This window comes from Sorghum bicolor, chromosome 5 (genome assembly GCF_000003195.3).
Source record: "Sorghum bicolor cultivar BTx623 chromosome 5, Sorghum_bicolor_NCBIv3, whole genome shotgun sequence".
In the NCBI taxonomy this organism is placed as follows: Eukaryota; Viridiplantae; Streptophyta; class Magnoliopsida; order Poales; family Poaceae; genus Sorghum; species Sorghum bicolor.
The window spans coordinates 65766601-65780505 of NC_012874.2; the positions used below are offsets into that span (position 1 = coordinate 65766601).

A 13905-nucleotide genomic window follows, 5' to 3' on the forward strand; every position below is an offset into this window, starting at 1 on the left:
TTTTTAAAAAAGGTAAAGCATCCTCAAACAGGGTAGTTTCTTTAGCGGATAAAAACTGCACTTTGTACTAAAAGCAGAACAGCTTCTTGAGATTCTCTAAAAAACTTCTCTATAGAAGGTGCCTTTGGAAAAGCTATAGGCCTATAGCCCTCCCCCCACCCCCCAAAAAAAAAACAGGACTTGCATAACACAAAAAAAATATCAAATAAGCATTAAGTGCAATAAAACAAACCATTTATAGGATAAATAAAAGATCAGCGCCCATACTGATTAAATATAATATTGAATAGGAAGGTAAACAAGTTCACAACACAACAAAAAGAAAAGAAAAAACAAATGAACTATTGAAGGATATTTAGTCATATTAAAATTTCAGGAAAGTACCTACTTTTTACTCAGATGAAGAAGCAAGCAAAGTCAGGTTGTATGTTGAATAAAAAAACTAGGGAAGAGATCTAATGGTTATATTAGAAAGAAGAAGAAATTCAAACTAGGCCTTAACAACTACTACTTACAAGATAACCTAACAACTATAAGCAAATAGAAATAGTAGTCGATTAGATTGGACCTCAACACACGCCACATAACACTGTCTTGCCACAAACTCTTCACGCTCCACTTAATGACTCAACACCCGGTACTCTTGCTCCATAGCACCACACCACCACTAGTTGTCTAGATGACAAATCCATCAAGTCATCATCATCGCTTGCGCCATTGTCACCAATGATAGTTTTGCACTATTCCAAAGCACTAACATGTAGAGCAAGCGATCGCAGTCCACTACAAGCCATATAGCCTGCACATCATCAACCTTGCTTTGTGCTACCCATTGACATTGTCGCAAACCACCAAGCCAATATGTGAGCAACTCAGAGAGAAAAGTTCTATTGGAACAGATATAGAATAAGTCTCAAAGAAGTTAAAATGGATGAGATCAAACTTTAGATGAAGTAAGAATTGAATTATAAAGTGCAGCAAATTAGTTGGTCAAGGACACCAGATAGTCTAGTGACCTTGTGTCATAGTAAGTGTTTGGCAATAATGTCACTCACCGTGGCGAAGCTAGAGCAAATAAGAGGGTGGTGCATTTCTCTTATAGATAGATAAACTCGGGCTATAATCATGGTGAAAAATTGATTTACTCAGTGGTGTTTAATTTTTTCATGGTGCATGTGCACCCACTATCTTGTATATAGCTTCGCCACTAACTCACTAGACAACACGGAGAAGGGTTATGTGTGGACCGATGGATGATCCGATGATAGTGTGCTTGGAAGAGTTTGACATGGGAATTTTTACAAGAGTGCACAGTATAATCTGATTGCACCTTGGTTTGGTCAATAGATTAGGTGCCACTTAGTGAGGCTTTGCGTATCATCCGGGGTTGGCTTTCTCAACAAACTTTTTCCAATGGGTGGCCTATATGTATAAGTTTTCTCTAGTTCATTGGGTCTCTCTTGAATCCTTTGAAGGTTTGCGCATATGGAGAGTCATTAAGAGGAGGTGAGAGCACTTCAAGCCAAGGAGAATGCTTTGCTCTTACTTAGAGGTTGATCAAGTGAAGATCAAGACTTGTTACTCTTGAAGTTTGCCCACCCCTGGTGGAGTTGATTGTTTTTCCTAACTTTGTACTTGGTTCAGGACATGCCATTTGAGACTGGAGACGGGTACTCTTAGTGGATCTTAGCCTTGCTGACTCTAGATGATTCAAGAGAACTAAAACCATAGCGGCCATGTGGGTGCTCCAATGTGGACTAGGGCATTGGCAACTAGTAGATACCATGGAAAGGTTTGGCTGTCTCTTGTCCAACTCTTTCCTTCATGAGCATTACCTCCATTGCCTATGTCTTTATTTGTTTGAGACACTATGTGAATCTTCTGGTAGACTGGATTTTTGTCTTAGTGTGATGCAATATATAGCTAGATTTCATTCTTACAAATTGTTGAGAACTCTTTGCTAGCTAGTGTGCTCCAACTAATTAAGGACATGAATTTAGTGTGTTGGCCATAAAGACCTTCTTTAGTTCGCTTTTAACTTGTAGCAGTTTTGAGTTAGTTCTTGTCTAAGAAAATGAAATAGTTTAATAAGGTCAAAATTTTGTTGTTTTCAAATTTTTAGAGCTATAATTCACCTCTCATGAGGTCATTTGATCTTACAATGTTCTTTGGCAAGGTGTCATGTCATTGTCACCTTTTTTTGCTGCTAGGCCCTCTAGCCACGACATATGGCCTGGTGGTGCCGCAGTCGGGGAGCCAGCCGTTCAGGCCAGTTGTTGAGGCAACTAATGCCCATGTTAAATTTATTTATCTCCTTTTTTATGTCTTGCCTAACCATGATTTGTGGGAAGAGGTGTGATGCGGTCATGGCCTGTTGTTGTTTGTGATTTGGGTTAGCCGGTGTCATCCTCACTTGTACTCCCGCTTTGATCAATTCTGGGCGTGATGGTGATGGATGTTTGTGTTAATTGGTGTACGTCCTTGTCATGTTAATTAAATCGTTGATTGACTGTAAACCTTGAAACTCCAGATTGCAAGTGCACATAAATAAGTTGATTAAATGTGTCAAAACACCCCCCCTACAATAATCTTGGTTTTGCATGCCAGTTTGGTGTTTGGGTACTCTTATATCTTAACAACTTAAAATCAAAGGAAAGAGAGAAAATAAAAATAGGAAAATATTCTGAAAAATTCCCAAATGTGGACACGACACAACCTATGTGGTGTACTGCCTATAGAAAAAGTAATCAAACTCAAATATGAAAGTCGAATCTACTCCAACTCATACTCCTTCGCTCATAACTCTCTCAAACTTCTTCGAAGATTGTTTGGTTTCTACACATCATATAAGGCAACTTATTCGAAATCTTCCCAAACTTTTTTTATGGCCTCTATGTATGATAACATGACATATGTACAAGTTTCAGGATTTACGGGATTAAATAACATTTATTAGAAATTTTGAAAAGTACCGACGCATGTTCGGCGTCGTGTCTCCTAACCACGGCATTCGAAAGTCATTTCCGTTTCGAATGTGTGTTCTTAGACAGGGTTGGGTAACATGAATATCATTTTTCCCATATATTTTTCCAACAATTTCACTGAGTCGTAGTTCAAATTTGACCGCATCCGGAAAAATGGAATTAAATGTTGTTAATTGCAAAAATATAGCAAACATGTTTCAAATTTTATGAAATTTGAGTATGGAGTTACAAATGGTGAGTGTGTAGACAAGAAAAAATGTGGAAGGCAACATCTGGAAAAAAAGACAAATGATTCGCCATGTGCTGCACAATTGGCACACGGCAAAGATTGTGTTTGCCGTGTGCCAGACCCAAGCACACGACAAACCCAGGCTTTGCCGTGTGTCTCACGGCTGCTCACGGCAAACAATGACGACTGGAGGTGGACGTTAGTGTGGAGTTAGTTTTTGCCGTGTACCATGTTTTTGCTGTGTGTTGCTCACGTTAAAGGTTTGAGTTTGACGTGTGCCTGGTGTTTGCCGTGAGTAACACACGGCAAAGGCCATGTATACCATGTGCCTAGCCTTTGCCGTGTGCTTTTTTGGGGCACACGGCAAACTCGATCTTTGCCGTGTGTTGCACAAGGCAAACTTGCGGACACACGGCAAAGGCCGGCTCTCCGGTAGCGACTCACCTGTGTCTATATGTTAGTGATATGTATTCTCACAATATAGAATTCCACCCCGTTGAGCTTGTACTTTATTTTTATGTTTCTCATGCCAGCTGATGCTGATTGCCAGCTAATAATTTAATTGTGTCATAGGTGTGAATCATTAGGCACGTAAGTACAAGGTAGGAGGAGTGCCCGAAACATTGGTTTTGATCGGTTCTACGCCGCTGGGATTGACGGGTGTACGTGTTTGTTAGCAGGGGTGAAGCCAAACAGCGAAATTACCATCAGAGTCAGCTCCACTAATCACCACCTAATTAAACGCACTATAGCTAACAGTAAATCTGTATAGGATTTTCCACGTACAGTACATTAATTTTATTACCCCCTAGCTCCGTACCTGTCTGTTATATTAGGTACGTACTGTCGGTCATTTGGCTATAGCCTGTACCTTTGCGTGCAAGAATTGGTTAAGGTAATAATACACTACCAATAATACTAGTAGTAGTGTATTTTTCAGATGGTTGTTGCTTGTTGTCATGTGCACCTTGCACAAGCTAAGGGAAACCGAACGAGCATGCATGGCCCATACATTCGACTTGTCGCCCTTGTTTAGCCATATATACTTCCGTATGGTACCATTTTCAATTTATATATGTGTGGTTCAGCTAATTCATAAACTAATAGTTTCTATATAAATTGCACATAAACCCAAATATATAAAATGCGCGGCTCAGTCATGACCTCAACGGACGTATAGTAAGGCCTTATTCAGTTTCCAAAGTTTTTTATTTTTAGGAACGGTAGCACTTTCGTTTTTGTTTGGCAAATATTGTCTAATCATAGATTAACTAAGCTCAAAAGATTTATCTCGCGATTTACAAGAAAAAATTGTGTAATTAGTTTTTGTTTTCATCTATATTTAATGTTCTATGTATGTGTTGTAATATTTTATGTGATTGAAAATCTTTAAAAAAAGTTTTTGGTTTTTGGATGAACTGAAAAAAGGAAAAAAAAACATTAATAAAGGGGGGGAAAACAGGAGAGAACCGCGGCGAGCCCGGAGACGGTGCACGGCCGGCCAGCCGGCCGGAGGCCGTGTGCGCGCGCCGCGCGTGTTGGACGGCCCGGCCACGGACTCGGAGGCAACGGCCCGTTTCTGACGGCAAAGGGGGGGATCCGACCCGCGCCGGACGGATCGAGGGGGCCGGGCCCACAGGGGCCTGCTAATGAAGACGCGCGCCGCGTTTGACCGTTGCGCGCAGACGCTTTCTCCTCCTCTTTTTTTTTTTTTTGTCTCTTTTTTTCCAACCAAACCCTATTCTCCTACTACAAGAGGGGGGAAAAATAGAAAGACGAGAGGAGGAAAAACCAGAACTGAAGAGGAGAGAGAGAAGGAAATCCCCCCACGGGAAAAAAAAAGAGGAGCTCGGAATTTCTAGTCTCCAAGCCGTAGCCGTGCGACGACGAGACGACCCGGCCGGAACCGCCGCCGCCGAGGTACGTCCCCGTTCCCCTCCCCCCCATTCCCGGCCGCTAGATCCGCCGCCGCCGCGGCGCCCGCGACCGGCGGCGCTGCGCGGGAGGAGGGGGGGTTGTTGTCCCGTTCGGGTCCTGTCTCGCTGCTGCGGCTTCCCGCGTGGGCGACGGGGAGTTCCCTTCGTTCTCGCCGCCCGCCCGCCCGCCCGCCCGCCGGCTCGGGGGGCCCGGGCGCGCCGCCTCGTGGGATTCGCCTGTAGAGGTCTGGGGCCGCTACGGGCCTGGAGGGGCGGGGATGTTGCTAGGGTTCGGAGTTGTCGCGGCTCACGAGTTACGGCTCCAGTACTAGTCCAATTTCAGTAAACGGGGGGGAGAGGGATAAGGGGGTTCTGCTGCTACCGTGCCCTTCGTTCGAAACGGAGGCTCTTCCATTTTTAGGCATGGGTCACCAGCACTGCCCTGTATAGCTGTGTTACATCTGATCAATTACATGTCGATGCTATTATCAACCATACCATCATCTTGATTGTCGAGTTTTAGCACTGAGTACCATCTGATTATTCATGTATTTTGCTTCCAGGAGATTGGTTCTGGGAGTAGAGGCGATACCGAGGGCTGCAGAGGAGGAGGGATTTGGGATGGCCGGCGATGACCATGTTGTGGTTGATGTGGACGGCTTAGCGAAATCCAAGGAGGCCGAGGTTACTAAGAAACCGTCTGAGGTTGCAAACAGTCCAGCTGCGGCTGCTGCATCTCCGTCAGCTGTTGTTGACTTGGTCCATGACGAGGAGGAGGGCGGTGGGGAGGAGGAGCCGCTCATCCAGGCTGCAGAGTGCCGCATATGCCAGGAGGAAGATAGTGTCAAGAATCTCGAGAAACCCTGTGCTTGCAGCGGCAGCCTCAAGGTCTACATCCGATCCTCTATTAATTAAATTATTATTGCATGACATTATTATCTCTGTACAGCTTTAAGCCTCACAGTTGTTCACGAGGTGCACAGAAAGTTAAATTTGCATCAACATGTGTCTATCATTTCCATTGACATGTTCTCTTGATTAAAAAGCACAAAACAATCATATGGTGCCATTCATAATATCGGACACCATTGTGGGAATATAGTCTATACAAGGTTGCTCAAATCACCTGTCCCCAATCGCTAGTGCACCATATCTATAATATTGCCTGTTTATGTCCCCTCAGTTGGGAGAGCACCCAAGCATTTATTCACTTTAGCATGTTCTCTATATAGTAGAGTTGCACTATGTTTCTACCACATTGCTAACAGGAATGAACCAGTTCAGCTACCGTGGATACATGTTATGCAATTAGGCATGTTATCACTACACATTTGCAACAAAATGATTCCATTTCAGTCTTGTACCAGTAGCTGGTTGAATTTTATGGTCTATCAGTTTAAGTTTATTATCATGATCAATATGAATTTGTGATCTGGACTGTTCTTTGGATAGAGTATAGTGATTAATGACTACTGGACTGACTATCCTCGCTGCAATTTTTCTTGTTCTTTGTATTTAGTCACTTAGCTCCTTTTTCATTAATGATTTATTCATGGACATTTTTCAACTTCTACCACAAATATAGAAAGCCTTCTAATGTTGTCAATGTAGAACTTTGTATTCTTTTATATAATTTTTCCTAGAAAAAAGATCTTGGGGTTTATTTTATACCTTTTTGTGATTAAGAAGTTTTATTTTCTTTCTATTCATGCTGAGTGATATAGTTAAATATTTTCTTTTGCTTGATACTCTGATGCAATCAAGAACTTATAGCTCTACTTATCTTCTGCAGTATGCTCACAGAGCTTGCGTGCAACGCTGGTGCAATGAGAAAGGAGACACTACTTGTGAAATTTGCCATGAGGTCGGTTAAGTTTTTTTAGTTCATTCCACTGATGTTTCATTTAGGTTCTAGTTTTTTTTAGTGCTGATACAAAATTGGCATAGTACAAACAACTAGAACTAAAATGGTTGAAGGCCCATGACCAAACAACTGCACATATATGGACCTCTGAATCTTTTTTCCCATGTTTCTTCTACTCAATGGGTTGTTCTCATGATCACCTCACTGTATTATGCACTACAAACAACTAGAACTAAAATGGTTGAAGGCCCATGACCATGTGCAGTTGGTTTGCTTATCTACCTGGGTTTGTACTAGAAGGGATGGTACCATGCGTGATTAGACTTTAGTGGTTTAGGCTAGTTATTTAATTTGGATGGTGTTTTAAGAAACTAACTAATCATATGATACATTTATGTGTGTTTTAAATGGTATTTATCTAGTTCACCAATTTTGGTCAATCTGATTTGTACGATCGATATTCTTATTTAAGTATATTCATCGCTTCTAAGTTCTATTATTATTGATTCTACCTACTTTTTCAGCACCCCCGCCCCCCTCTCCTGACACACACTTTTCTTTTTAACCTCTTAGATAATATGAATATTCTACCCACAAAAAAAGAGATAATATAAATGTTCAAGGATTTTTTTTTTTGCACGTACTGTTATGGAAGATTCTAAATTTTCCAGTGTGTTAGACTTGGAGAACATGCTTTGGCCCTCTCTATGTGCATTTTAATGTTTCCTTTCTTGTATACTGATTCCTTCCAGGCTTTATGCTAACCTGCAGGAATACAAGCCTGGTTACACTGCGCCCCCTCGTCCTCAGCCAGATGAGACAACCATAGACATCGAGTAAGTTATTTTGGATATTTGGTGCTATTTTAATTTGAGTGAATAGAATTAGAACATATCTGAGCAAAAGGCATCACTTTGCAGCGGTGATTTGATTATGGATTTGCGTGACCCAAGAATTCTCGCTGTAGCAGCTGCCCAACGTCGTCTTCTTGAGGCGGAGTATGATGGTTATGCTACTACAGATGCTAGTGGTGCTGCATTCTGCCGTTCAGCTGCACTTATTGTAAGCACTGTCCAGCAATTCTTGATCTTATTGCCCTTTATTAGCTGAACCGATGTATGAATATTACTCCTTCCATCCCAAATTGTAAGTAGTTTCGGCTTTTCTATGTACAATAGCTTTTGCTATGCATCAAGATATACCTTATGTCTAGATACATGGTAAACATTGTGTATCTAAAAAAGCTAAAACCACTGGCAATTTGGAACGGAGGGAGTAGCTATTTCAGGACAGTTTTTGTTTTTGGATTGAAGGAGTGAAGGATAATGCTTTTATATATTTAACAGTTGGCTCACAAGGCACAACTTGTTTGTGGATGGAAAAACAGTGCCTTTAGTTGCCTAATTGCTTAGAGAATATGAAAAATGTTGTTGCTTTTCACAGCAATCCTCTTCTGCTCTGCTCCTAGTCTAATCACCTTAGCTCTCCTCCAGTATTTACTGAATGTCAAGGAACAGATTTCGAGTATGTCCTGGTAGACTACCTTAAAATCCTACTTGGTTTTGCAGTTAATGGCGCTGTTGCTTCTACGACATGCATTGTCCATCTCAGACAACGAAGGAAATGATGATGATGCTTCTACCATGTTCTCAGTGAGTGTTGTAGGCTTCATTTTTACATGGATGTTAGTGATCAAGATAGTGCTTTGTGCTGACTCAATCCTTTGCAGCTTTTTCTGCTGCGAGCTGCTGGGTTTCTGCTGCCGTGCTACATCATGGCATGGATATTCAGTATTTTGCATCGCAGGCGACAAAGACAGGTACCCAATTTGATGCAATCTTGAAGTGATCATGTGTTTGGCCATGTAAAAAATTGGACCCAAATCATCATTGTAATAATATACGCATCCTATTGAACCAATTGCAAACAAATATTTCTTTTGACCATGGCATTGAACTTTAGGTGGGTTTCCTTTTGAACCAATTGCAAGCAAATATTTCTTTGGCATAGGAAGATCACCATAGCATTGAACTGTTGGTGGTTAGATAAACCATTCTGTAGCTACTGGTCCGAAACTTCTGTTGCTGATATGGCACGCCATCTAACTGCTCCATGTGCTTAATTTCTTCCTTTGTCTGCAGGAGGAGGCTGCACTGGCTGCAGCAGAGGTGGCCTTCATCCTACAGTCAGCCAGGGGGCGCGCCCTCCAGTTTGCCATCGCTCCAGACTCCCCCGCCACCCCGCAGCACGAGCCAGCACCGCAGCAACAGCAATAGTGGCTAACAATACAACCCCAGTAGTTCCTCACGACTACTGACCATACTTCTCTGGTTCGTTTTGTTGTTGATGATGCCCCCGTCATGCATCATACTGACTCGCAAATGTTAAGCCTGGGCTTCTGCCTCCCGTCCCAATTTGGGTGTCTGTCACCCACAATTCGTTGCGCCTGAAATTCTGTAATTTGTATTTAGACCGAGTGTAATCTGAGAATATACCAATGTAGTGTAAATTCATTGTTGCATCTTTTCGTCGCATTGCTGCGGCGTGAATATTAACTTTTATATGTACCGTAATGTACAGTCTTTCATAATACTATTTGTTTTCTAATATATTGTGGACGTGTCGCCAGCTTATTCTGATAGATGTGGACGATGTGGTGTATGGAAATTGAAACCTTCCAATGTTCATTGTGGGAACTAACATGGTGTTTTGGTTTGAGCAAAAACTTGGTTCAAGATGAGATGATGCATTATGAGTCTATTTGTTAAATTTGGTGGAATAACCGAGTTTCTCATATCAGTACTAATTATGAGCTTAGCTTAGCCCGTGAAGAATGAGATGGTAATGAATGAATGAATTCCGTAATAAACCAAATAAAAAAGTAAAAATTGAAAAGATGTACTAGTTCATTTGTGAAACAAAACACCTCATGTGTCGATGCTGATAGAACCTCCTGCCTACCAGCCCAAGGCCTATAAATCAATCTCCTGCCTACCAGCAATGTCCGAGGGCGTGCATTCTAAAACTGATGGCCGACTTGACGCGCACATAGGATGCAAACCCAATCTCATTTTTTTTTATAAAAAAATCGATTTGCATTACATAAAAAAAATAAATTTTCTGATATACAAGATTAGCATAACAAAATTAGTTATAAAATATATTTTCCTTAGTAGCACATTATAATATTAACACTATTCGTTGTATCAAAGTTAACATAGTTTTGACATGTACAAATCTTGTACCCTTTGGTGGACAGAAAGACTACCTTGTTTAGTTCCTAGAAAATTTTACAAAAGTTTTCAGATTCCCCGTCACATCAAATCTTTAGACGTATGCATAAAGTATTAAATATAGACGAAAATAAAAACTAATTACACAGTTTGGTCGAAATTGACGAGACGAATCTTTTGAGCCTAGTTAGTTCATGATTGGACAATATTTGTCAAATACAAACGAAAGTGCTACTATTCCTATTTTACAAAAAATTTTGGAACTAAACAAGGCCGTACTATGGATGCGATGCAGCTTCGCAGGTCCCACTACATTAGTTATTGGCATATTGCACCCGTTCTCTGTTATATGACATATAATTGATTGATTAGTTTGTGAAAAAAAAAATGAGGGGAACTAAATAAAGCCTACTCCCTCCGTCCTAAAAAAACGCAATTCTAACAATGAACCTGAACATTTTCTATGTCCAGATTCATTGCTAGAATTGCATTCCAAAAAGTTTTACAAAAATAGGAATAGTAGTATTTTCGTTTGTATTTGACAAATATTGTCCAATCATGAACTAACTAGACTTAAAAGATTTATCTCGTCAATTCCGACCAAATTGTGCAATTAATTTTTATTTTCGTCTATATTTAATACTCTATGCATGCGTCTAAAAATTTGATGTGACGGAAAATCTGAAAAATTTTGTAAAATTTTTTGGAAACTAATCAAGACCTAATTATGTACCTATCGAGATCCCAACCCTTGAAAAAAAAAAACAGTTGCGGATGTCACGTAGCTGCAGTCAAATCTATCAGTGTCAGTGGCAGTGCCACGCACGACACGTTCGGCGCGGTGAGCTTCACCGGGTGTCGTAGAGCTGGGAGGTGCCCGGACCGGGGACCCGGACCCGGAGCGGCAGGGTGCGTCCGATCTGGGGAGCACGCGCCCCTGTCGCTCGGCCCAGCCACGCCCACGTCTCCGTGGGGAACTTGGGGTCAGGTCAGCAGAGGGATGTGTCGGTTCCTGGGATCGCGTGATGGGAGCGGACCGGAACGGGTCCACGTGACTCGTGCCGTCGCATTGCCCAAGGTACGTATACGGCTGATGATCGTCGGTGCACGGCGGCAAAAGCTCCTTGATGATCGGATAATAACAGGACGTCCTGCATCATCTTTGTCCGAGGAATCATCGCATCGCGATGGACAAACAATCTCTTATAGTCGCCGCAAGGCACGCAGTCCTGTTTGAGTTTTAGCAAACGTCTTTTGTTTAGTTTTTTTGTGTTATTTTTTATTTATATTTAATACGCTATGCGCATGTGTCCTAAGATTCAATGTGATAAAAAAGATTGAAAAGTTTTTTTAATTTAAAACTCGAAGTGGCTACGAAATAAGTTATATATATATATATACACACACGGTAGTGCTATTCTACACGGAACTGTTATACTGAGCAAAATTCAGTATTGTTCAGTTTTTTGTGGTCTTGAGTGTTGGACAAAATGATACTGAACACTATCCAGTACTGCTCGTATTTTTTTTACTCAGTTTTGACTTACGGTGTAAAATAGCGCTACGTCACCATGGTACTGTCGTTTATTTATTAAAACAAAACCGATATAATGCAAAGGGATATACTCCTTCTGTCCACAAATAAATGCATGTTTCACTTGATTAAAAATATATCTAATAATATCAATATTTGTATTTGCAAATACATATATTATAAAATGAAAAAGCTATAATACATGTTAATTTTTAACACCTACAACCAAACAATCCCTTACGCTTTGGGCAACGGTATGGATAGTCTCGGAGAAAGGGATCTAAAATCTAGTGGCTAAATTTTAGGTCATGAAATCTAAACAAGACGTTATTTAATTTATTATATTGATTGATTCGAATTAGGCCTTGTTTAGTTCCAAAAAAATTTGTAAAATTTTTCAAATTCCCCATCGCATCGGATCTTACGACACATGAAGCATTAAATATAATATATAAATAAAAACTAATTACACAGTTTAACTATAATTTAAGAGACGAATTTTTTGATCATAATTAGTATATAAATAGACAATATTTATTAAATACAAATAAAAATCCTAACGTGACCATTTTGTAAAATATTTTGGACCCATGCCTGGAAACAGTTGTGGACGTCACGTACAACTGGAGTCCCGTCAGCGGCAGTGGCTGGCACGCACAGCACGTTACCGGGTGGGAATGCTGGGAGGTGGGAGGTGGGAGGTGACCGGACCGGACCGGACCAGCAGCAGCGTGGCCCGACGGCACGCGGCCCTGTCTCTCGGGCCTTGTTTAGTTCCGAAAAGTGAAAAGTTTTCGGTACTGTAGCACTTTCGTTTGTTTGTGACAAATATTATCTAATTATGAACTAACTAGGATCAAAAGATTCGTCTCGTGATTTACAGCTAAACTGTGTAATTAGTTTTTGTTTTCGTCTATATTTAATGTTTCATGCATGTGCTACAAAATTCGATGTGACGGAGAATTTTGAAAACTTTTTGGTTTTCAGTGTGAACTAAACAAGGCCTCGGCGTAGGCACGGCCACGCCGTCCGTCCGGCCGTCGGCGAGTGCGGGCGGGAGGCAGGGAGCGAGATGTGCGACGGTTGTTCCTCGGTTATGGGTGGGACCACTCCCACGTGGCGCTGCCAAGGTGGCGCATGACGGCCATGCATTTGTCTTGGCCGCACCGCATGGCACGCCGCACCTATACATCACCCTTCCGCGTCTACATACATGCCAAAATGAAATCGGGTCTCAGGTTTTTTTTTTTGACAAAATGGATACGATACTGTAGCAATTTCGTTTGTATTTGATAAGTATTGTCTAATCATAGATTAATTAGGCTTAAAAGATTCGTCTCGTAAATTATAGGCAAATTGTATAATCAGTTATTTTTTTATCTATACTTAATACTTTATGCATGTACCGCAAGATTTAATATGACGAAGAATATAAAAAATTTTGTAAATCTTTTAAGAACTAAACAAGACCTCGGATAAAGATTTGCAGTTTGGGGGCCATCAATTATATTATACGTATCATTTATCAATCTACTCCTCCTACCCTAAAATGCAAGATATCCTAGCAATTTTAAGACATACAGAATTATACAACGAAATAAATAATACATGTAACCCTCGTTGATTACCATATTTGAGTTGATAATCGACACTGATGGTACGTCTGCGTATGAATGTTATTTTTTAGATGGTTGGTTCATATAAAATTAATGCCTTATAACTTGAGATGAATTTAAATGCTTGGATACATCATACTCGAGGATGGACAACTTTGAATGCTTGGGGTACCTTAGCGGAGGGAGTACATCTTCTTTTTCGATGTAATTCCTGTATTCACTTCAATCCTTCATTCATTAATCCCTTTGTAACCATATTATAGGACTAGCATTGTATTACTTATTCTTTTTTCCTCCTTTGAAATGTACAAAAATTATATGATGTACATAGTACGGTCTCAAAAGAGATCCTAAATGGATATTCCCTGCAGAAAAGGTTACAAGGAATATATTTTACCAACCGGCGCATCCTAGTCGTGCGTGTAATTTTGTCAAAAGTTCTACCTTGTAAATATATATGAACCTCAGGCTTCCATTAAAAAAGCATATATAGCTTGTCTACTCTCCCCGTCCTAAAATATATAGATGT

At 40.8% G+C, this 13905-nt stretch overlaps 1 protein-coding gene across 2 annotated transcripts; it reads left to right on the forward strand.

The window, feature by feature from the left end:
• On the forward strand, positions 4891-9621 carry LOC110435737. Of its 2 annotated transcripts, none has more exons than XM_021461716.1 (8): positions 4891-5133; positions 5693-6017; positions 6922-6993; positions 7765-7829; positions 7914-8055; positions 8562-8645; positions 8723-8812; positions 9135-9621. In XM_021461716.1, exons 2-8 carry the CDS (start codon positions 5751-5753, stop codon positions 9267-9269), a joined length of 855 nt encoding a protein of 284 aa, XP_021317391.1. In that variant the 5' UTR covers positions 4891-5133; positions 5693-5750; the 3' UTR covers positions 9270-9621. The 2 variants fall into 2 exon arrangements, with proteins under 2 accessions (XP_021317391.1, XP_021317392.1); XM_021461717.1 differs by lacking the exon at positions 4891-5133 and adding an exon at positions 5386-5550.

Bases quoted from the DNA above. Each gene is read 5' to 3' on its own strand.
- LOC110435737 (XM_021461716.1), top strand. From the start codon at position 5,751: ATGGCCGGCGATGACCATGTTGTGGTTGATGTGGACGGCTTAGCGAAA. The intron at 8,646-8,722 runs GTGAGTGTTGTA...AATCCTTTGCAG, and splicing joins ATGCTTCTACCATGTTCTCA to CTTTTTCTGCTGCGAGCTGC. The intron at 8,813-9,134 runs GTACCCAATTTG...CTTTGTCTGCAG, and splicing joins ATCGCAGGCGACAAAGACAG to GAGGAGGCTGCACTGGCTGC.